At 39.1% G+C, this 25,087-nt stretch overlaps 1 protein-coding gene across 7 annotated transcripts in view; it reads right to left on the bottom strand.

Annotated features, from left to right (window-relative positions):
- Positions 1 to 25,087, bottom strand: part of AMMECR1 (AMMECR nuclear protein 1) — a 184,435-nt gene that overhangs the window by 84,182 nt on the left and 75,166 nt on the right. For all 7 annotated transcript variants that reach the window (XR_012160969.2, XR_012160968.2, XR_012160967.2 and 4 more), the window contains exon 3: positions 10,793 to 10,903. Coding sequence is in view for 4 of the 7 variants with exons in the window: in XM_078854251.1 (XP_078710377.1) it covers positions 10,793 to 10,903 (111 nt within the window). In the remaining 3 variants the exon portion in view is untranslated. The remainder of the gene's footprint in view (positions 1 to 10,792; positions 10,904 to 25,087) is intronic.

Raw genomic sequence — 25,087 nt, 5'->3', positions numbered from 1 at the left:
TCTAGGTTCAGTCACTGAATTACAGGATATGTTAGCAATTACTGTTTTCACAAAGGCCCTTCCCAGTGAAGCTGGTACAGCAGGGTATGACAGATGGATAAGCTCTCTGGAGCAATTAGTTGTACTCATGATTGTTAAAGTGCTCTTTAACAACTGTTAGAGATACAAAAGTTCTTGTGGGAGTTATTTACATTTAGTACCTCTCAACCTGCCAGATTAAGTATGGGACCACAGACTCTTTTGCTATTGGTAAATTGTAGTAAAAATAAAGGACTATACCAGCCCTATAGATAGCAGACTTGAGTTTAAACTATTGGGCTTTCCCAATCTGGGTTAATTGAAAAGCAAGTTTAAAAAGTATATTTTTTAAACACTGGAGCGTACCTCTGCCATTTTTCTCAATTTGTCTCCTTAAAGGCTAGAATGTAAACTAGTCAGTGTAGGTGGAATTAATAAATATATCTAAAAGACTACACTTAGATCATAAACAGTTAACTTTTAAATACTTTTTCTAAATTTTGAAGTGAACAGAGTGAAATTAAACATTCACACACAAAACAACCATTCAAAAGTTGAAAACTGCATTGTAAAAGTAGATTCTGATGTGTTTCTAAGAAATTGGAAACAAGATATTAGAGGTTTTCTCAATTGTACTATTGGAATGTCATTTATGACTCAAAAGTATCAGACATTAAACTGCTGTTTATAAAATAGATCAACAGGATTTTTTAATATACAACAATATATGTAAGCGCCACCAAAAGTTTTTTGTCAATGTCAGCAAATATACACCCTTTAGGAAGATTGTTCAAGGGTGAAGGAGAAGAGTGCTTTAACAAAGTTGACTGACAAGTGACCACTCGGAGCGTAACTGTGATTCTAAAATGGTTCAATTTAAAAAAAATATTTAGAAAAGGTTTGAAAACTTGGCTATATTTCTGACACAAAAGTAGCCCGATTTTAAAACTTACAAATATAAGAGCCCATCACTCAAACAACTTCAGAGATCACATTTCCAATTTCAGCAGGGGCTATCTGAGCTGAACTCCCAGTCTATGAAAGGCTCACCATAACTGCTGATGCTTTGTATGGTAAGGTGGGCAGGGACAGAAGCCTGTGAAATTAAATTTTCGGACTGCTCAGTCTGAATTTATTAAAGCTTTAGATGCTTTGATACAGTTCTTAACATTTTTAAGGCAGCCTGAGCTCCCCCAGAGCTGGGTACACCATTTCCCTTTCCAAGAGCTCTTCGGCTACCTCAATGTGCAGCTCTATAAAGGAAGCCAACTTTTAAAGTGGATGTAGCTTTGCTATTCATAGTCTCAACATGAATAGCTTTGAGAAACAGTTTACATCTGTTAGCACTGTATAAAATCTAGCAAAGTTATGAGCACATGTATTTTAATTCTCATTATTCTGATTGGAGCATAGCCAATTTCACAGGCTACAAAGTCCTACTGAACAGCGAGAACACTGGCCTTTGGATCCTGGTCCATCACACCCAGTTTGTGACATTTCCTCTGCCTACAACCTCAAGTGTCAGGAAGAAGCAGAATCTAAATGGAGGAGGGGCTTACAGACAGAAAAATTTAAGAGGCTCCCTATTCCATAGTCGCTTCTACACAAAGCAGCAAAGTTTAGAACTGTTAACGGCTTGCATGGAATTTTCAGAGCCCTTTCTTTATCCTCTTCCTCTTACATCCCTGGTAAGTTATGGAAGAACTGTATAATTCAAATAAAACACCCCACTAAAGCAAATCAAGCCTTTCAGTTTATTACTGAGTTGGGTCTCCCAGCACACAACCACTGATCCTGAATCTCCACCAGCTCAGTCTGTCTTAAAAATCGAAATATAAATCACATTGCAACAACCAAGAGACCATCCTCATATTCAGCACATATAAGTACTGTTTAGTTGGTGCAATCCATTCTTTTTCCATCTAGCATCTAAGTTGAGGGGCAACTCCCCCTCCTGTGCCTCTAAAGAGACAGGCATTTAATCACTGAGAACAAGCTGAAAAACAGGCATAAATACTCCCATGAGAAGCAGCAAATAACCACTCTGGTGCCAGAGCCAGATTAAACCAGTGTCCCAACATGCACCAAACCCTTCTGTCTCATTCAAAAAATCCTTACACTCAGCTACTTTGAGACCAGTTCCATTTATGCCACTAGCTTCATAAGCCAATGTATAGTAATGTCTTGTATTTTCCAGCCCCTGCCCTTAGACTGTGATGGGATAGGGAACTTCTCTGGCACAGTTCTATTGCACAACACCAAATACATTCACAATGCTTTATAAATCAACAAGCCACGAAAACTCTGCATTGAAAGTAACTCCCATTCCAAAAGATCTGAGGAAATTTTAAGTGGCACAAAGCTCAAGTGAGTTATTTGAGAAAAATATGGATTAGCAACAGCGATCCAGTTTGGCAACTGAAGGGAGATAGTTATTGTGATGAAGTTTAGTGTTTTAGTCATCTCTGGGGGGCGGGGGGGGAAGTAAAATCGCTTGGAAACCAGTAATTCAAGTTTCAACTTCTCACCCCCTCCCAACCCCCCAAAATCTTAGGTTAGGATGTCTGACAGAGCCAAAAGATTGTCCCAACTCAATTGGCTTTCTGGCTTTGAAGCAAAAAGATATGCACTAGCTTCATAGTGTGGTGGAAGGAAACTGTATAGAAAGAACTTGAAATGCCATAAAAGCATCATGGGAAAGGACTGGAGTCCCAACCTGCACAGCTCCTCCCAGACACCACTCTGGAAAGACTGAGTGATCACTGGATGTCCCAAGTTACCCATGAACACACATTCAATGGAGAACTCCAACACCATCTCGTATCACTGCTCAGCACAAATAAGAATCAATCAGCACTAAGTACTTCCAACTTTTCTGTAAGCATGAATTCTATAATAAGCACACATGGTTCCAATTCCTGTTTTCCATACGTCTGTTATATTTCAGCTATCATTCTTAAAGTCAGAGTAAAACTTCTTAATCCCTCTAATATTGATAATACTGCCTTAGTTATAGAAAATCATACCAGATGAGAGAGATTAATAGTTATGCTGAGCTGCATCTGAAAAAAAGATGGTTTTGACTGTCCTGATGTGTGTATTATTATTTAGTGAAGAGAAAACATGAGTAGAAATCTTCATTGGGCCACACATTGAACCAAGCCACTTCTATAACTTATATCAATTGCAAAATTCCACTTTTCTAGACATTTAAAATATTGAACTCTCCAAATAAGTCTGTCACATAGGTCAGTAATATATTTGCCTTTACATACCTATATGCATAAGTAGTCTGGTTCTCTGTATGGATGGTAGAACAGTGATCTGTTTTCTCAAAAAACTTAAGGTTTTATTCCTTCCTTTTCCAGTAAAATTCAAAATAATTTAAATATTATCCTTTTTATTTGTAATGTTTTTTCTTTGATTTCCTGCAAGAAGACTTTCATCCACTGTTTAGGCACAAGGGTCTAGCCAGGCTTCCTCAGGATGAACAAACCAATCTTAGAGTCTATACTGTCTTGCGCCTTAGTCCCTTTTTAAAAAGTAAGAGCTCTTAATAGATTTTTACAGTAAGTTTTCTGTTTCTCTATGGCAAAGTTACTTTTTAAATTAAGAAAAAGTAAAAGATCTTTTTAAAAAGAGATACAGGAAAGCCTTTGCAAAGCAATGTTAACTTTACCTACCCAAAATTCTCTCTAACTTCAAGGCACTCAAGAAGTGCAAGAATCCTTAGCTCCCAGTGAAAAGAACGCTACAGCTTCTTCAGGAGATGAAAAAGCATTTTCCCCCATATTCAAACAAGGTATTAATCCAAATACTAATGTCTGCCACTTTGGTTTTTGCAGCAATTTTGCCTCTGTGTAAGAGACCCTCAACTAAATTATTTGATGTGCCACACCCCATGCATTGTTTGCTCTTTAATGACACACACCAAGATTTCACTTACATTATTTTAGAAACGTTGATAGACAAACATTTAATTAAAAATTTAAGCAAAGTCATTTTACTTTTATTAAAGACAGCTTATTCTTTAATTCTGCCTTCTGAGGAAATATATAATGGTTTAATGTGAGCAACAATTTTTTGGAAATGGTGGCGTGCACACTATTCCATAGTAGTAACACAATCATATTGAACAGACTGAGTCATATGCAATAACTAGCCTCAGTTGGATAAGTTAAGGTTTCTATGCCTTATTTAAATCTAAAATATTTGTTCTGTTGGTTTATATCACAATCCAACTTATTACTAAACTGAATTCAAGCTACATATGGTAGGCCTAAACTTTTGTCTTGAAGTGGTCCTATTTATAAAGTTCATAGCTAAAATATTTCTTGGTTCAAAGATTTTTAGAAACATGAGTTATTGCCAAGTCTCAGTAAAGCCAGCCTTGCACACAGATCAGCATGTCTGTATTACAGAGCACATATGGACTTGCCTAATTGCTAGATCATAGTCTGTGCCTAGACAGACATACTTTCAGTCCCAGAACAATAGTTTTGTCAGTTATGACCTTACCATTACTTAAATGTAGTTGTGTTAGGTATTTAAAAAAAAAAAAGAACTGTGCTAATCTCACTGCTTCACTTCACACTTTAGTGTAAGTGGTGAGACCCAATTATGTTTTTGAAAGGAAGCAAATGGTTTCCTACTTTGCCAATAAAAGCTCTCTGGAGGTGTTCACTGATGTTTCTAATGTCTTGTAAAGCAAGCCCTGCTGCCTCAAACATGCCAATACTCTGGCCTCATTTTCCTTGAATAGTTTAAGTAATGTATTGACCATTCTGTACAATCAGTAGCAATCCCTAGCAAGATATTAATAGAACATGATAAATTTTGTTACATCTACTTAATGATAGTAAACACTCATTAAAAATGTTGAACAAAAACAGGTACTCCCCTCTTATACAGAGATCTCACATGCACAAAGTAGTTTAACTTAAGATAATTAAGAGTAGGGAACACAACATAAATTTGGAGGAACAAGCAAGAACGAATGTAGCATCAGATTATATAAAGCACACTGCTTTCAATAATTTATGAAGAAAACATCAACAGATCTTTACATTTAAAGACTACATAACTATTAACATAACCAACATGAAAGGGATAAAAGCTGGTTTACAGTATATACTGTGAACCTAAACAAATTTCTATTGAACTCAAAATTAGCTTGCCTATGGCAGACTATTTTGGGAACAGTCAGAACTGCTTAAGTCATGAATTTAAGAGCCCCGTTCCTGACCATGCTTAACAAAGTAACCTGTAGTACTCCTCTCCCATTTATTCACTTTTATTCAAATGTAATCATTAAATTGGAAACTCAGATTTCATTTCATGAACTGGCAGGGTCTAGAATACGCAGAGATGATGAACTCTGCTTTGTGCAGGAAAAAATGAACCCTATGGAGCTCAAACTGCTCAGGAGTAACAAAAAAAGTTGACACTGAATGAAACTCATTTCAGCTCTGTAAGCTGAAGTCAGTCACAGCTACCTTGGCTATCCTTTGTGTGTTAATCGTTTCATCAGTTATGTTGTGGACTGGTAGAGCTCTGAACCTAGCATGGAGCTTAGGTGTGGTGAAAGAGATTAAAGATGTATAAAGCCATAGGGAGTAATACATGGAAATGGTCGTGTGGAGTTAGTGTGAAGAAGGGTGGTCCAAGAACTGAAGAGATGTAATGGAAGTTGTATGTTAATCTATATATTGACCTTAAAATATAAACAAAAAATGCTAAAGTTCAACTGGGGGGAGGAGAAGAGCAGAACACAAATATATATCTATGAAACTTGAATCCCCATTCACTGTGATCAATCATCCAAGTGTTTGTAATATGAAAAAATAGCTCATACACTCAAATGTTTAGTTCCCTGTCAGAGTGGGAGAAGAGAACTGATATTTTTCGTGGGGGGGGGGGGGCGGGAGGGATGAAGGAGAAAAGAATTTAGTGTTTTGTTTTTTAATTATCAATTAAACTATCGGGAGATGTATGCCAATTGTGACTTTACTGGTGTCCTAAAACTCAAATGTATCTTCCTCTAAAATTTAAGTTTTAAGGGGAGAGAATTGTGTAGCACTTCCCCCTTCCTTGCATTTTCTAGCTAGAGTCCTAACTCCCTCCTTTTATTCCTGTCCTCCCACAGACAACATTGTGGGGAGGAATGTTGAATGTTGAACATGCCTCCTCTAGACCCAGCAGATACTACTCTCAGCTGGAGATGGTTAGTGGAGAACGTAAGATACACCTTTCATTCAGAGAACAAGTGCACTGTGTGCGCTCCAAGGTCCCTGCTGGTACAAGGCATAAAAACTACAATGCGGATGTGCAGATTGTAGCCCACCAGGCCAGTCCACTTCAGGTTTGTGGGCTTCCAAAATCAACTTTTTTTTACTGCTCTTCTCTCTCCCCTTCTGTCACAGAATCAACCTTCCTTTGTCTGCCTCTCCTCACTAGTTGCCTTTCCAGGAATATACCCAAGTTATGATACACATTGGAGGAACAGTGAGTGTGAAACTGATGTCATTATAGTTTTATGCCACTGCTCCTGCTAGATCAAGAAGAAATTGTTTTGTACTCTGCTAGCTTAATCTGCCTTTCAGCTATGGTATGACTCAAGTGGGAAATATACAGTGAATTATAACCAAGTTAACAGGTAACTAAAGGATTACTAGCAAATAAAAACAAATTTATTTTATTGAGCACCTCAACTGTAAGTCTTCACTGCCAAAACCTAAGTCTTATTGCTGAACAGAATACATGAAAAAGTTTGTCAACCTGTTCTGAAATGTTGTAGTAACCTGCTTCCAAGTTCAGTGTATTTTCTTGATGAAGCTGCAAAACACAAGGTAATTTTTCATAATCTGGATTGATTTATTTTATACGTTCAGGTGGATACTCAGTTCATACAATCAGTCTGAAGGACTGTTTTTCCATGGTATAGTTCTTAAATTCTATAATATTAAATACTGCAATGCCTTTGAAAAAGGTTAGATTTATTTTTACCCAGTTAGCTTTTTGGCAAACTCATGTCAATCACTACATTCAAACTTTTACTCAGACTCAAAGGCCAGAAGGGACCATCATGATCATCTAGTACAGTGGTTCTCAACCTGCACTCTGTGGACTGCTTGCGGCTCAATTAGCACAGAGTTGTGGCCTAGGTGACATTCTCAGGGCTATGCTGGTAGGATTGGATGCAGCCCACATAACACATTGGGGGCTGCATATGCAGCCCACGATGGTAAATAGGTTGAGAACGGCTGATCTAGTCTGACCTCCTGCACATTGCAGGCCACAGAACCTCGCCCACCCACTTCTCTCATGAAGTCCTGCAATAACTCACTTCCTTCCTTCCGCCTCCCACAGTTTTATGTATCTGTAAAGAAAATTGAATTCTACAAAACAGATTTAATTAGAAATGCATTACTAACTTTTTAAACTATGGGTATTCTCATCCCTTCCTCACGACTTGGGCAGATGCATCCAATTAATGAGTCATTCAACATCAGAAATTTCCTGTTCAGAGCATGCTGGCAATACCACTAATAACCTACATTGCTCAAAATGCAGAACAACTCATTTTCTATCATATTACTACTTTTTTTTTTTGGGGGGGGGTCTAAGACTGTAAAAGATAGTTTCCAGACTTGTGGGCTTGGCTTCCAAGAAGGGTAGGGTGGGAGAGAAAGCTACTCATTTTGGATTGCCAGATCCACTATCCTTACTTTATTTAAAAGAAATTTAAATTACTGGGAAGCGTGGAGGGAATTTGCAATCACCTGCAGAACGAATGAAGTCTGATATCCTGATGTGCCTAATATTACTGACATCTTTATCTCAGCCCAATATGAAAGAAATCTACTATACCTTGATTAGCACAAGGGTGTTCTAACTCACTCCTTGAAACCACAGCCAACTGACATACTAGAAAAGTTAGCCTCTTAGTATGGTGAGTACCTTGGAATTCCTAATTCCAAGTTTTGAAAATGTAAGTCTAGCCTTTAAGAGGATTTCAATCATCTGATGAGAGTGCTTCCTTAGTCTTTAGTTAGAAAGGTCTGTGGATGCTGAAGGGCTCTGAAAAATCCATGTCAATCCACAGTCTGGAAGTTACTAAAAGGCTTAGAATGAATCAAGAAGGCATCTTTTGCAAGAGCTTCCATTTTTCTAAAACAGCAGAATAAGATGTCTTGAAGGCAACATGTGATCAAGGTCAGGAGCAGCTTAGCTTGCAACTTTGTTCTTTGACTATTTTGATAAAGTTCCATTCTCGGGTGCTGATGGCCCATTCATGAGCAGTCTGCCCTGTGGTTTAGTTTGCCTCCAAAGCATTTTCACTAATTTTTCTTTGCTTTTGGGAACTTTCTTTTATCTTAGTCAAGAACGTCATAGCCCACATACTGTTTAACAAATTAGAACATCCTAGTTTCGAGTCCCTCCTAGTGGGGCTTGTGAAGCCTCAAGTCATAAAAGCTGATGGCCATTTGAGACTCTTCTCATCTGGTTCTCCGAGTTTCTTTCTGGAAAGTTTCCTTGTGTAAAAGGCTGAGAGCTGCTTCCCTGATAATTTCACTCTTTCCTTCACTTTTTGGAGATAAAAGAAACTTGTCTGGAAAATGCAGATAATCCACTCAAAGTTTTTCTTCTTTCTAAACATATGCTGAACAGAAAGTCGCAACCGCAACCACAATCTCATGCTAGCCAATGCAAATCAATAGTCTCTCTGCACATATATGCCATCAAATTTCAGAAACCCTGTAATTTACTCAGAATCCCAGTGCTCATACCTATAATGTTTCTACCATACTGAAAGCTGTTTAAAAACCAATGTAAGTTTGAGAGACTTCCTGTAAAAATAATGGGGATTCCAGAAAAACCAGTAAAGATTTTCAAACAAGTAGTAAAAATTAAGTATGCTCACTGTATTACAAAATAGGTTGGCTTTTAGGTCTTGAGGTATAAAGTTTCCCTTCATGTGGAAAAATACTGAGCTGTAATCGCATTCTCCTGTGATCAAGCTTGATAGCATCTTCCTATTAAAACCTCTTTCTGGATAGCTTAGTGTGACTTTCCACATTAGCTGTCCATTTAAATGATGCATTTAAGCTATTTTAATGCCCTTACGTTAGGTGCCACTTTTCATATTTTTGTTACCCTTTCCAACTTCAGAATTTGGGATGTAATAAGGGTCTTCCAAGTATCTTCTAAATCACACAAGAGTACCGTGCCACGCAACTCCTGGACAATGAAAGACTGACTGACACTACAGTTAACTTGCATGTATTAAACACACTTCCATGGATTCTCTTAAGATTAGATAACCTGGCCTCTTCACATCAACTTCCACAGGTTTACCAATTCCATAGCATTTACAGTATTCCAAGTGCCTTCTCATATTTTCTCTGTTTTATTGTTTGCCATTAGACTTCACTTCTTTGTTCTGACTTCTTCATCCTAGCCTCTGATGGAGGTTTTCTGCACAAACCTGCAATACCTGACCCAAAACAGCAGAACAGACTTTTAGACTTTAAGCGCTTTGGAAGTTTTTCACTGTCTGTACAGTTCCTAGTATGATGGATCCTTAACTTCCTTAAGAACTCTAGGCACAATGTTATAAAAATACTACTACTAATAATGTATAATATATTTTACAAGTCTTGTTTTACTGATCTTTTTTGATTGCAGAGTCTTAACAAAGCATAGCCAGAGATGTTCCAGGTATTATAACTGATACAATGAAGACAGCTAGGTTTTCTCCAAGTTTGAGGCACCCAAGCAAATGAATAGTTGAGCTGCTTCATGCATTTGCCTGCTAAGCCTGAAGTAGCCTCAGGATTTTATTAGCTTAATCATTCACCAAGAGAGACATGACTATACTCCATTATGTCAACGGTTAATATTAGCAGTGTGGGGTTTTAACAATAGAGGAAGATCCAGCACTAGAAGCAAGTCTCCAAACGCAAGTGGTCTAGAAATACCGAGTAATAGGGATGGGATGGTAACCATCCTAGAAGTCTACATGCACCAGAATATATTTTCCATTTTGAAGCACTACAAAGCAGTACATTGAATTGTAACAGAAATTTTAACAGCAATCCCACCCACCCTTTAGAGAACCTAAAATCACAATAATCAGAGGAAACCAAGTACAATGCCTACTTCTAGCTCTAGTGATTTTTTTTTTTCACCCTATGCAAAAGGAAAACACACACTAAGGTGAATGATTTTGGGTGTGGGTCAAAAATAAAGGATTATGCTGACAGGGAAGTGAGAATTATCACTTACCTCCCTAGTCCAGAAGTTTCCCACTCAGGGGCTGGGATGTATCTGAAGAGTAACATGTAATGGAAATTTGTAGGATTAAAATAACTGCAGCTGATTGGAAGCACCCGATGGAGAAGAGGTGAGAATACCTGCTGTTTTAGACCCGTGAATATGATAATCCCCAAAACTGACTTTCTGGTCTTCTGCCCTCAAGTTAACTATTAAGATCAAAAGTTGTCTATCCACTGGGGGGAAACTACTATGAGTCAGTTACAGTAAGTTGCTGGAAAACCATATTTTAGACAAGAATCCAGCTATGGATTTAATTGAAGCTATTAACACCACAGTACCAATGGTCACATAGAGAAATTTAGATGGTGTTAAAGGGGTTAAAAATTTTGGCTGACAAGTTCAGAAACAAAGAAATCACAAAATTCAGGTTCTGTTTTGATTTCCCTATTTAAAATATTTAAGTGCAGAAGTTGAAACAACAAAGAACAATTCTTACCTAGTAAGTGTGTACTCCCTGAGTCCTGAATGCAGGTTCATGGCTGAAAAAGTACCTATGCATCCACGCAATCGTTTATCTCGACCAATCTTCCACGTTACAAATAGCGGGCTGTGTTAGGGAGGAAGAAAAGGCATGTGTGACTGCAGAATTCTTACAAGTGTTACAATACTGATAGTCAGTGGTATTTCAATAACATAATATTTCTCTGTTGCAAGACTGAACAAAGCCTACAAATTAGCTGCTTTTGCACTGGCCATAGTATTTGGAAGCCTATTTTACTATTTGTTTGTCTACTGTAGAAAGGCCCATGTCATTCAGATACAAATGCTGGAAACTAGACTAGTCTCTAGCTACAATACTCAATAGCCAGAGAAGCAAATCTTTTGCTAGCTGACATGATGCATTTTGTATGTTTGCTTATATTCCATAAGACTCTCCCCAGAAGCAAAGAAATCTTCCCTCAGACATCTTTGCTATAGAAGGCCAGTTCTTATGAGACCTCCACAGAACAAAGAATAATATCGCATTCATACTAGTCATACAGAAAATCCTTGCTCTTTTTTAATTGAGAGCTGAGCACTAACAGAATCCCCCGTAAGGCAGGCAAAAGGCATTTAAGGACAGATGCTATCTAGATTTTAAAATATAAGCCTGTACAAAGGAAATTTTCTCCACTATGGCCAAATCTTTCTTGGCGGCTAGCCTAGCTTCTGAAAGATGATAATCAGTAGTGCAAAGGCCAGAGTGGTATCTTCTCTGTAAACAGTCTAATTCAGCAGCCAGCTCTTTTTTTTTTTTTCTGAGCTCAACATAAATCTTAATCTGTGCATGTGTAACAATTTTGCTAATTCACCCCCCCTTCTCAAAAAACCCTACTCTAATTAAGTGAGCAGTAAGATTTTGTAAGGTTGGTCTAAACCTCTCAGTCCCACTTTCACCATTGAGAAACTTCAAAGAATACCAGGAAAATTTAAGCTTCAATTATTTTGTTTTAAAGCAAGCCTCACTCAGGGGAAACATGGATTACTGACTCCTACCAATAACACTAAACCACTTTAGTGGTGACCTGTGCATACACTCATGTGTGTGCAGGCCATTTGAAGTCAATGGACATACTCGGATGTTCACAAAGTTAAGCACAAGTGTCTATAGGACTGGGGCCTTGGTCTTACTCACCTCAATTTGTGGGGACGTGGGACAGATTATATTAAGTCAATGTGTGACAATGAACTCAGCTTCTTAAACATTAACATTTAGATAATCTGATTTAATAGGATAATGTCAAATAGTTTAGGGCCTAAACATACATTAGTTTTTGTTAAACATAAAGATCAGGAGAATTTTTTTATTTAATGAAAAAAAGAATTTGGATCTAAGCTTTCCCCTACAGTGAATGCAGCCCCAAACATTACAGCATTGTGCCAATGCATGAGAGCCAGAAAATTACATTGACTTGGAATTTTCTAGTCCAGCGGTTCTCAAACTGTGGGTCAGGACCCCAAAGGGGGTCACAACCCCATTAAAATGCGGTCACCAGGGCCAGCATTAGACTTGCTGGGATGCCGGGCTGAAGTTGAAGCCCAAGCTCCGTCTGTACCCAGGGCAGTGGGGCTCTGGCTCCACCCCCAGGGTCATGTAGTAATTTTGTTGCCAGAATGAAGTTTGTGAATTGCTGTTCTAGTCTACTCATAGCCATGATGGAACATAACAGTCAAATGCAAAAAAGGATAAATGATTAAAAAATTTCTTAAAAATTTTAAGATATTGAAGGTATTAATGCAGGTAAGGCATGTTTTAATGAAAACTGAACCTAGTTCATCTTTGAGCAAAATAATTTACATGTCAAAATCTAAATATTTTTGCAATTCTTTCTGCTTCCACAAGCTAGAGCATTACATTCATATGGCCTAGACTGAACACTTCTCAAACTGTAGTCTATTGGTTGAGACATCACCTGGTTCTAGCACTTGTTCTATCCTCCCTGCTTTCACCAAGGAGCCAGGGCTTGGAGAAGGGGCCAGGGAAGCAGAAAACTTGACTCAAGTTGGTAGATTGAACTTGAGGAGTGTCAGCATTTGTAGCAGGGATAAAGTGGGGGGTGGTGGTGAGAGGGAGATAAGGAATACCACAGGTGGGCTCGGAAGTAAAAACAACTACGGCCAGGGATTCCAGCAGGCAAGCAAACAGAGACGCAGGAAGTGCATGATGGAGGGGACAGGAGGATTCACGAAGTACATCAGAGAGAGGCCAGGGGCACTGAACAAATTGGCAAGTTGGGACAGAGGGGAAAAAAAGCAGTCTCTCTCTGGGACAGTAGATGGAGTGTCTGGATTGGGGAAGGAGTCTGGACACTAGCAGAACTAAGCCCCGGGGAGCCAGAGCAGGTGGAGTTGTAGGCAGAGGGAGAGGAAAGTTCATGTAGTTCCTGGATCCCCAGTTCCCTGAAATCTGCAGGGTTGTAATTCAAGTCCAACAGAGTTCTTGAGATGAACAGCCTCAGCTGGAAGTTCCAGAATGCCGAGGAGATGGGGGTGGGAGGGAAAAGAAAAGCAGGAGGAGTCTACTGCATTTTCTGTTAAAAGCAAACAAATTACTATTTCATGAAATACAAATAAGAAGGTACAAATATCAGTCCTTCAGACATGTCCTTGTTTTAGTCTTTCCTATAAGCAATTTGTCATGTGGATGACTGATCACAATGGGGTCATAATTAGGGAGGGAGATATACACAAGAAAAATTGTGTACCTCTGGCCTAAACCCTGATTGTTCATCTCAAGTAAAATCTGGCTTCACATTTCAGGGAAAGTCTCTGTTCACAGACAATTGTGGCAGAAGATGTGTGCCATACTTGGCATCAAGACTTTGAAAGCACTGTATAAAATCTGCTACAGTAAGGCATGCATCTATCTCTTTCTACATCTGTCTAGAGCTCAGTTAGCAGGCAGGCATTATGGCGCCATGACCTTCATCCCGTCTAACAATATCCTGGAGAAATAAATCCTCTGAATAAATACATCTAAACCAGCTGCTACTGCCTCATGAACGTTTGGGTATGCTGCACTGATTTTTCTACTCAAAATGTCCTTTGATTGGTCATTCTTCTCCCCCCCCACTTCCCCCGGTTACCAAGGCAAGTCTGGCACAAGCCACCACTGCCAAGTCTACCTGGTTTTGCACTGATTTTTCTATCAAAAATATCCTGAGGTGGTCACTGCCTTCTAAGAATGGAGGAATGTCTCACATTAGATTAAGCTACTGGGTTTGAGAGACAGGAGATTACAAGGTGAACGCACCAGCTCCTATGTTTCTCTAAAGAAACAAGCAAGATTAATAAATCTTATATGGGTCCAGGAATAGCTCTGAAATGGCTGCATCAAAAGAGATAGCAACAACAAATCTGTTTTGACATCAGCTGAGAATGAAGCTAGATAACCCTGGGAATACTGCACCACAAACTTTTCTAATTATGAGCTTTGAAAACCTTCTTGTACTCTTCTTTCACTTTCCATAGCAAACTCCCTTTTTTTGAGGGACTAGTCAGATGACACCCCAGAAGCTTCTCCTCTTTTGTGAGACAGTCACCTCTCCCTTGCCACCTTTCCTCTCCAAGCCCTAAAATATTTCAAAAACCTCAAGGTATTTCAATTTTGAAGCAGTCTAAGAACCAACAATTAGAGGGCCTTTTCTTATGGTATGAAGATCATAGTTCATGAGACCATGAAAATATACAAAGTGCCTTTGAAGATGCAAGACCACCTTGGGATTGTAGAATGGCAGATGGCAGCAATTGTCCTATTTAATATGACCAGTTTAGAGGGTGGCAGAGTCTGCCATTAGTGTCCCTCCAAACACATGGCAAACTTTGAGGAGAGATCATGGAACCTAGATAATCCCTTACTTTCAGAGATGAGCGAGTTATCATACCAATTTTTGAAAACTAATCGGTTACAATGTTCTTGTGAGTCTGGGGCCACGTCAGGTCCTTTTCCCCCCAACCCCCAAATAATTCAGTCACTGCAAAGCTGAATGAGCCCTGAAACTTTACATGCTGATGACTTTCAGAGCACTAAACAAGGTGATCTGCCCCCGGTGGAACCTTGTGACTCTCCTTTATTAGGCTGGAAGAGTTCACCTTCTTCTAGTGATGATGAACTGAGGAGGCAGTTTAAGATGTCTCTTACTTTGTATTTTATTAATTTGCTTTTTGATAAGCTTGAAAAGGAGGTAGACAGATCTTTGCTTTTTTTGCTCTTTTCATAGATTTTTAAGGCCAAAGGGACCACTGAGGTCATCTAGTCTGACCTTCTTTCTAACACAGGACATAGAATTTCACCCAATTACCGCTGTATTGAGACCAATAACTTGTCTGACTATAGCATACCTTCCAGATCTAGCCTTGATCTGAAGATACCAAGGAAATTGTTCAATTGTGATAGTGCTCAAAACAATCTCCCCTTGCTCAGATAAGTCTGAAATAATATTCCAACTGGAGCTCATCACTGTTTTCTTACCCTTTTTGTCTCAGGTTAGAGATTTATTAGCTGTATTATACTAAATTATAGTGTATGGAAGTTAGAATTCAGATGCAAATATACTGGTTTACTCAAATACTTTGTTCTGAGTTATCTTTTTCAATCCAATGGGGATTCCTTCTAGAACTAACTGATATGGCTGCTTTAAAGGGTATGGGGAAGCCTGTAAATAAACTACTGCTGAATGTCAAAGGGGTTAATGGACCCCTGCAGGGTCACTGACAGAAGTAAATATAGATCGGAAGGGCTCAAGATACATTCATTCTATGATGAGAGTTCATATTTGAATCTGGATGCATAGCAACATTCTAGTTCCATCACAAATTGTCAGGCTAAATGGGAGAATTATTGGTTAAAGTTTAATAGGCCATCTAATGCAGGTGGTCAGACTAGATTGCCATCCTCGCCTTAATCTCTGAATCTATTAAGTCCTTGCCTGCTATTAAGACCCCTTACAGCAAACAGATGTAAACTAAACAAATACAGGAAAAGGATACCAGCTTCAGTACTCTCTACAACATCCATCTGCTTTTTACCTGTTAAATTGTAGATTTGGCTTCCCTTTGTTTGCATGACTCTCTTGAAAACTGCCGCTGGTTTTAAGGTGCCTTGAAATCACAGCCACTGCTAAACTTGCAAAGTGATACCCATCCAGTGGCTATCACAGGTTCTCACAGTGCAGTGCCTAATTCAAAGCACAAGCATAAAGCACAAGAATGGGAGAATTATCTACTGCAGAAGTTATAAGTCCTTAGATAGCTGGCTGATCACTTATTACTGGCTCTTCTCATTTCCAGTTGTCAAATGTCATTAAAAAGACAGCTAAAATACACTAAATATTTAACTAATATTACTTCTCCATGTAGGCAGCTGCTGCAGTTGCCATAGGATGTTAGGAGATTGTGAATGGGAGGGAAAGTTGTCCCCAGAACAGCGTCTACTAAAGGGTGGTCCACCTGAAGAGTTTGAGACGCCATTGTAACTACTGCACTTTTGATTAACTAAACAATAGCCTGTAGCTGAAATACAAGCCTGGGAGTCAGTAAATCAAGGTTCTAACCCTGGCTATGCCAATAAATTGGCTGTGTGACCAGAGACCATTAATTCCTCCCTCCTTATGCAATATTCCACTAATGAAGTAAACGAAGCACAAAGGAATATTCTCTTACTCCCCAGGGGAGCTCTGAAGCTTGATTTCTTAGAACTTGTAAAGAACTTGGAAGAGCTTTGGGTGAAGGGTGCTATCTTAAGTATAGACTGATAGACATGTTGAAAGAAAACTTGGAAAGCGGACCCGTCACAGCAAAAGTTCCAGATGTTCCCATAATTCCGCCATGACACACTGTAGTACAATTTCTGTGTAAATTACTATTAACACCCAAATATTCTTATTAAAGTTTTACAGCTGACATCACCTAAACTTTACCTGTGACCTATTTTCTATGCAATGTTACTGGAAGCATTTAGTCTGAAAGCAAAAAATAGTTCAAGATACTTCAGTAGTCAGTCAGCTATAACTGTAAGAGTGAATGAGCCAAGGACTTGTCATGCTTCCACCATCAAGTATTTACATTTAAAAATCAATATTCTTTCAGTATAAAACAATTCATGCAAGCTGCCATTCTATTATGTATACTTGCATATTTACAGTGTTTACACTTTTGTACATGTTTACAGTATATTTAGGTTCTGCAGAGTTTGATTTTTATAATGACTATCAATTTTAATTTTTTTAATTTTTTTATTCATTTAAATTTTCACAGTTGGGGGAAATTAGGGGGGGAATCAGACAATTATTTAATGGCAGATATTGAAATTAAAAAAATAAGCCTTATAAACTTAACACAAGTTGTTGACATTGCCCAAATTACAAAATAAACACAGTAAATATACTTAAATCAACAAATTATAACTATTTTAACTATTCATTTGTTAGTCCACTTGTAGCAAGCCTGATTCAAAAGTCTAAATCATTAGATTTTGACACTAAGTTCACAAGCAACATTCTTCTTACTTTGCCTACCTGTAAATTTCAGTTATCAATGGAAATATTTGTCATGGGTTTGTGTGCAATTTACCCATAAATAGCTAATCTTTCCAATCCCATATATATATATAAATGCATTGTCTCCAGTGAATGGGATTACTTCAGTGCATATCAGTTTAAGTACCCAATTTAGACACGTTCCAGAACAATGAAAAATGGAATAATCATCTAAATGTCTACAAATACGTTTCCCTTTTAATTTCATGGACAGTCAAGCTGTTTTTTGTTGTTGTAGGAATTGTTTCAGTTTGGTGTGTATGCTCAATCGATATTCAAGTACTGTGAAATATCTCTGGCTTGCTGATTTTTTATCTTGGGTGGAAACTAGGTTTTTGTCCTCACTAGAGAACTCTTGTGAGGATATTTTTCTCCTCCAATCCCTCTCTCACAAATAAGATTCCCAAAATAGAGCATACTCCAAAATACTTATCAGTATTTCATTCTAATACAACTGCAAATTAAGCAAAGCCAAAGTGTATGCACATTTAGGGTAGGCCTACACTTAAAGTGGCATGTAGAGTACATACACTGCACTCCCAGCTAGCACAGGTAAAAAATAACAGTGCAGACAGTGAGGCACTGCCTTGGCAAGTGGAGTAGAAAGACGCCAGAACCCTAGGGTATATCCCCAAGAGTGTCTCCCATACCTACACTCTTGTTTTTAGTGTCCTGCTGCCTCAGCCTTTCCTGCCATAGTGAATGGCTCTGGCACGAGAAGAAGGCTCTAGTAGGGGAGGAGGCAGGGGGACACTAGGCTCACCTCTGTCACAGCCCCACTGCTTCCCCTTTGCCACACTGCAGTGAAAGGCTCCAGCAGTGGGAACTGTCAGAGCCTTCCCCACTGCCTCCCCATCAAAACCTTTTTAATACCATGCGTAGCTACACACTGTAGCATGAATGCAGCCTGCCTTTCACTCCAGTGTAGCTACACATATCCTACAGGCTGCTGCAAGTGCAGGCAAGGCAGTATATGCAGCAGCGAGAGCCACAACAGAGAATACTAATAAGTTCTGTATAAAACTGCCAGAACCTATGGCACCTGGAGAGGCAATGTCTGACAGAGATTACAGCCCAGAATTAGATGCCACGAACTCTTGATAATAGCTCCATGAGCTTTGACACTGACTCACTGTGTTAATTTGGGCAAGTATCATAGAACTGGAAGGGACCTTGAGAGTCTAGTCTGTATTCGTGGCAGGAGTAAGTATTATCCAGATCATCCCTGACAGGTGTATCTATGTCTCCATTTATAAAGACCTCTTCATTTACAAAAATGAATTAAACCAATATCAGGAAAAATTACATAGAGATTGTACATGAAATAGATTTTAAGTGTTTTTCTACGGAACATTATGTACTACCATATTAGGCATTCCTGAAGGAAAAAAGTTGCTTTCTTGTCCTCCCCAATCCCATATCCTTACTATTTTATTCTACCCACCCTTTCCACAAACAAGTGTGCTTATGGAGCATGGTATTCAGATTTTGAGCCGTAGGGAACCTGGACTGTACTAGTGCCAGTCTGAATTCCACATTTTTCCTTTTTGAATAATTATAAGCTTGTCAAAATATAAAAAGGGGGGCTGCAGTGTTTAATAACATCACAATTCCATTAAGTTCAGTAATACTATACAAGCCATTTAAATAAATCTCAGAGGGGGGGCATTAAGAGATGGCCTTAAACTGCAGAACAGCCATTCACAGAAATAAGAGGAAAAACAAGAACTAAAAGAATAGGGGTTCAACTAGCAATGCTGCACTCGGGCACAAATGAAAAACTCATAGCATACAACTTCAGGCTCTGGCTTTTGCTGGGCTTTATAGCATTAAATAAAGGTGCACCTCTACTCCAACAACTGTAATCATTCACTAATACCTGCATGTCCTAGCCATTGTGTGAATGACTAATGGACACATGAGATGGGTTTAAATGGGAGGCCGCAACTTTATTCACTATAGCTTGAGGAGGGGCACTACACTGAGAGCTGGGGCAGGCACATATCAGGCGTTTCATTAGTTCCAGTGTGGGTTACAGGGCTTTAACCATAAACCAAACACCAGCTCAAGACTGACACTCCTCAGTCTGCCCCATAGACTCACTTCAGTTGTGAAAACTCTCCCTCCCCCCTGCCCCCCAACTACCCCAATGTAAGGGGAGGGTGGAGTGACAAAAGGCCACAAGGCTGGGTTGGGGGAACCTCAGTTGGCAAAGCTGTCCAGCTCCTCTCCTAGGAGTACAAGGTCCAACTGGGCAATGCCAGTCTTATTTACCTCCGAGAGCTGGCCCTTCTAGCCTTTTCTCACACTGGGCATAAGCCACAAGTTGTGATGAGTCAATCATAACAGCATTATAGAAACCTCAAATCTTATTGCTTCTAACCCAACTGTGCTATGGGGAGGCTATGAGGAAGGTGAAAAAAACCACCAAGCTATGTGCCCATTTGGCCCAGTGGGCACAACTCCTTACTGACTTCTAAACACAGATGATTGGTTAGACCTGCAGTATCTTAAGTGACACAGCTCCTAATCTACAACTAAGGGGAGGAAGGGTAGGACAGCTAACTGGAAAGCAAGAGACTTTTGCAAAGCCTGGACTAAGCTCTAACAGGCAAGGCCACACAGCAGCCAATCAACTGACCCCATCCCTCTTTACTCAGAGGATGGCTAATCAGAGAACCAAAAAGGGAGGGATTGGTTGGGGGGAGGGGGAGGAGGGAGGAACAGCCCCCCTCCCTGCTACACCTGTGTTTGGATTTCTCTCATTCCCTGCTGTCCAGTCAAGGTACCACTCTTGCCAAAATTTACTCTACTGCAATGGATATTTTTATGGCTCACTAAGCAGTTGACAAACTTTGCTATCTGAGTTGCAGTTGTCTCAAAGAGCTACACTGCATAACACTTTATATTGATTTTTTTTTCCTGTGTGTAATGAGAAACTAAGTGAAAAAAATAATGAAATATGCAATTGATTATATCTAGAAATAACTAAAGTTTTAAGTATTGCAGATTACCATATGAAGAGAGAAGTAGCAAGCTTTTTTTCTTACAGGGCCATGCTTTGGTATCCATCCAATGTATTTTTAAATGCAAGACTAGTTTTAAAAACTGTAAAATGTTCTAACTACAAACCACCCTAAAAATGGAGATGCTACAGTCTAAAAATGGAACCCAGTACACCCACAGTCCCCTTTAAGAGGACAGTGTGATCACATAAGTATATTTACTCTTTGCTTTTCTGGCAAGACTAAAAGCTTTAAACTATTCCAAAATTCCAGTAACAAACAGTAAAGAAAATGGAGAAGTAAACACTTAACTTAGCACTGCATTTATAATGTGCTAAGCAACTCTCCATCTCCTCCCAGCCTTCCCCCTCAGTCTTTTTCACATCCCTGCCAGAACACTGTGGAGACCCTCATTTCCTCACAACTTACATCCAGCTTCATGATAAAAAGAAAAGGAGGACTTGTGGCACCTTAGAGACTAACCAATTTATTAGAGCATAAGCTTTCGTGAGCTACAGCTCACTTCCTCAGATGCATATCGTGGAAACTGCAGCAGGCTTTATATATACACAGAGAATATGAAACAATACCTATTCCCACCCCACTGTCCTGCTGGTAATAGCTTATCTAAAGTGATTTCCAGCACAAATCCAGGTTTTCTCACCCTCCACCCCCCCACACAAATTCACTCTCCTGCTGGTGATAGCCCATCCAAAGTGACAACTCTTTACACAATGTGCATGACAATCAAGCTGGGCTATTTCCTGCATAAATCCAGGTTCTCACATCCCCCCCACCCCCATACACACACAAACTCACTCTCCTGCTGGTAATAGCTCATCCAAACTGACCACTCTTCAAGTTAAAATCCAAGTTAAACCAGAACATCTGGGGGGGTAGGAAAAAACAAGAGGAAACAGGCTACCTTGCATAATGACTTAGCCACTCCAAGTCTCTATTTAAGCCTAAATTAATAGTATCCAATTTGCAAATGAATTCCAATTCAGCAGTTTCTCGCTGGAGTCTGGATTTGAAGTTTTTTTGTTTTAAGATAGCGACCTTCATGTCTGTGATCGCGTGACCAGAGAGATTGAAGTGTTCTCCGACTGGTTTATGAATGTTATAATTCTTGACATCTGATTTGTGTCCATTTATTCTTTTACGTAGAGACTGTCCAGTTTGACCAATGTACATGGCAGAGGGGCATTGCTGGCACATGATGGCATAGATCACATTGGTGGATGTGCAGGTGAACGAGCCTCTGATAGTGTGGCTGGTGTTATTAGGCCCTGTGATGGTGTCCCCTGAATAGATATGTGGGCACAGTTGGCAATGGGCTTTGTTGCAAGGATAAGTTCCTGGGTTAGTGGTTCTGTTGTGTGGTATGTGGTTGTTGGTGAGTATTTGCTTCAGGTTGCGGGGCTGTCTGTAGGCAAGGACTGGCCTGTCTCCCAAAATTTGTGAGAGTGTTGGGTCATCCTTTAGGATAGGTTGTAGATCCTTAATAATGCGTTGGAGGGGTTTTAGTTGGGGGCTGAAGGTGACGGCTAGTGGCGTTCTGTTATTTTCTTTGTTAGGCCTGTCCTGTAGTAGGTAACTTCTGGGAACTCTTCTGGCTCTATCAATCTGTTTCTTTACTTCTGCAGGTGGGTATTGTATTGGATTTGTGCTGGAAATCACTTTAGATAAGCTATTACCAGCAGGACAGTGGGGTGGGAATAGGTATTGTTTCATATTCTCTGTGTATATATAAAGCCTGCTACAGTTTCCACGATATGCATCTGAGGAAGTGAGCTGTAGCTCACGAAAGCTTATGCTCTAATAAATTGGTTAGTCTCTAAGGTGCCACAAGTCCTCCTTTTCTTTTTGCGAATACAGACTAACACGGCTGTTAGTCTTTCTGGACAATAACTTTTTTGGGGTTGAAGTCACTTGTTGAAAAACATCACTGATTGGCTTTAGTTCCTTTTTTAACACTATCTGCAGCAAAACATCCTTTTTGTTTTTCTAAATATGATATTTTACAGAACTTAAATACCCTCCTAGTTCAGTGGTATTCAACCTTTTTTCATTTGCGGACTCCTAAAATATTTCAAATGGAGGTGTGGACTCCTTTGGAAATCTTAGTCTGCAGACCACCGGTTGTAAACCACTGCCCTAGGTATCAATGTTCTTTTGGAAAGTGAACAGCTCCTGAACAGCTTTGACCTCAGTTTCTTGACACTAATGACAGTCCATGATGTGACACTGAGAACAGAATGAGGGTACTAGGTAGTTGTCGTCTTTCTAATACTCAGGGAATACTGACAGACAATGAACATACAATGCAAACCTTAGGGTGATCATAGCCTCCATTAGTGCCATCTTTGGTGGGAATTCCTCTATTACAAGGTAAAATAATGGAGTACATACACACAAAAAGCCATTCGGTTTAGGAATAAGCACTAAAGAATCACAGACCGAAAGGAACCAAAAATTTACCTTTGTCCCCTTCCTAGACACTATTTTTAAGGCAGACCTACACCATTCTTGAAAAATTTTAGGTCACTGTTGGTTTAACCATTGAAAAATATTACACAATTTACAATTCTGCAAAACTTCTGATTTCCAATTATTTCTGAAGGAAAAAACTGATTCAGTCATCCTTTGCATTAATTCAAGACAGCAACTCCTTTGAATGTTGCTCTTATATTTCATTCATACATTTAGGGATTTCCTTCTTTACTCGAACAGCATTTAGAATCATTATACTGGAGTTTTCCTTTAAATCATTACGTACCTCAGTTAATCAACAGATTAAAAGTGAACTGTGTATATATACTAATATGTTAGCCAGTTCTGCTTATCTTAGCAGCTATCCTTAAAGGGTCAGAAAACAGCTATTATCTTAAAACCTAGTTTAAACAGGACTGTAAGTAGGGCCAATGAGAAATTATGGGATCAAATCCTTCTTGAACAATCTCCTTCCTGACTGAGTCCACAATACTTTTATTAAGAAGCCGGTTTAAGAATTTGTTGGCACCTATCTCACTCAGTCAGCTAGCCACCAATTAATAGCAGAGTTGCACAAGAGGGCTGTCTGTGCTTAGCTGCTGTGCTAGGGAGAATAATGATGTTATGTGAAGATTTGAGGAGTGGCCATGAAGAAAGTAGGTGAAAGTTCTGAATCCTTATTACTATGTCCCAGACATCCCTTGATTGGACAATTTCACACACTGATATCTGACACTGTCTGAAAATGTCCTCCCCCTGTATTTCCTCTTCCCACCTCTTACAAAAAGTCTAGCCAGTTTTGCGTCAATGATTTATGAGCATCTATTGCATATGGTCTTGTTAACCTTTACAGTTCACTTTTAAAAAATATACATCCTACATAATGACAAAAATCCAATAACTTAGAAGCGATTTTACTCCAAGTTATGTATACCAATGTAGTACTTTAAAAAGGTATATGACATTCCTGGAGGCTTAAAGTTAGGTTCTGCTCTGAAAAGTGACTAAACATTGCACTCTTATTTAACAGAGGATGTTCCCTGTGTGTATTCAGGCACATCTGCTGACTAGTGATGGAAGATTTTACTACATCTTACCCTTAGTACAGCAGAACCAACACAACTATAGAAGAAAATGGATTCTATTCCTTGTGAATCAGCAGTATTGTTTAATCTAAATTTACTAGTCATAAGGCAAGGCACTTGAGCAATCCTCCAACTGAGCACAACAAGGGTAACTAAGCACAGAACTTGGCTTGTAGAACCTGTTCCTAATGAGAATGCAGGAGAAGAACCTATCTTAACGATCAGATCCCAGGTTGAGTGTGCAGGATTGGCAATTAAGAAAAATGTTTTTACTTGTAAACTGAGCATATTTATTTATTAAGGGTCACCAAATAAAAGAAACCCACAATGACATTTGTGCAGAATCACTTCTCAGAGCAGAACCAGACTTTAGCCTTGTCTATATTTAAGTCCGTTTTGATGTTGCTAGCACACACATGAGCTTGTAATTGAGTACAAGGGTTTCTTGCACTGGAATGGTACTTGCTCAAAGCAAGGCTCATAACCATTACATCTTCTACAGAGACATTCTGCAGCATTTATGTTTACGTTTATATGAGTTCTTTTAGTATATGGCACCTTACAAGCAATCTTAAGGCTTTTCTTGTAAAGAATTTTCATGCAATACTGATATTTATTACAAAATACATACTACTCTTTAAACACTGAAAAGCACCTCTCCAACCCATAACATAGGTACAGAATACAGTGATACTGCAACAATTTTTGAACAAGTTTACACAAGCCATGATGGTTGGTTTCTTTAGTGAGAATGTTTAAAATTTACAGTAGTTCAACTGAATTGCAACAGTGCATTTCTCAGTCTCCATCTTCCATTGAGGCCTTGTCTTCTCTGTTGAGACTGCCCACAGGCAAGCTGTTTTTATAGTACTGTAATTACATGGACACAACCACTAGAAACTCCAAGATAATCAAATCATTTTACATGTCCAACAGCTGTCATACTAATCGTTTTGGATGGTAGCTAATTATGGAGTCAAACCAGAGACTTATAAGTAAGAAAGCTTCATATCTATCAATCCTTAAAGTTATTCAGTCTAAAAAAAAACCTTAATTTAAAAATATTTTTTTAAAGTTTAATTCCCAAGATACTAATGGGAGAGGGGTTCCACATAAATACAGGGCTGAATAC

Source organism: Lepidochelys kempii, chromosome 9 (genome assembly GCF_965140285.1).
Source record: "Lepidochelys kempii isolate rLepKem1 chromosome 9, rLepKem1.hap1, whole genome shotgun sequence".
Classification (NCBI taxonomy): Eukaryota; Metazoa; Chordata; order Testudines; family Cheloniidae; genus Lepidochelys; species Lepidochelys kempii.
Note: the sequence above shows the minus strand (reverse complement) of the source record. Positions and strands in the feature narration are given on the sequence as shown.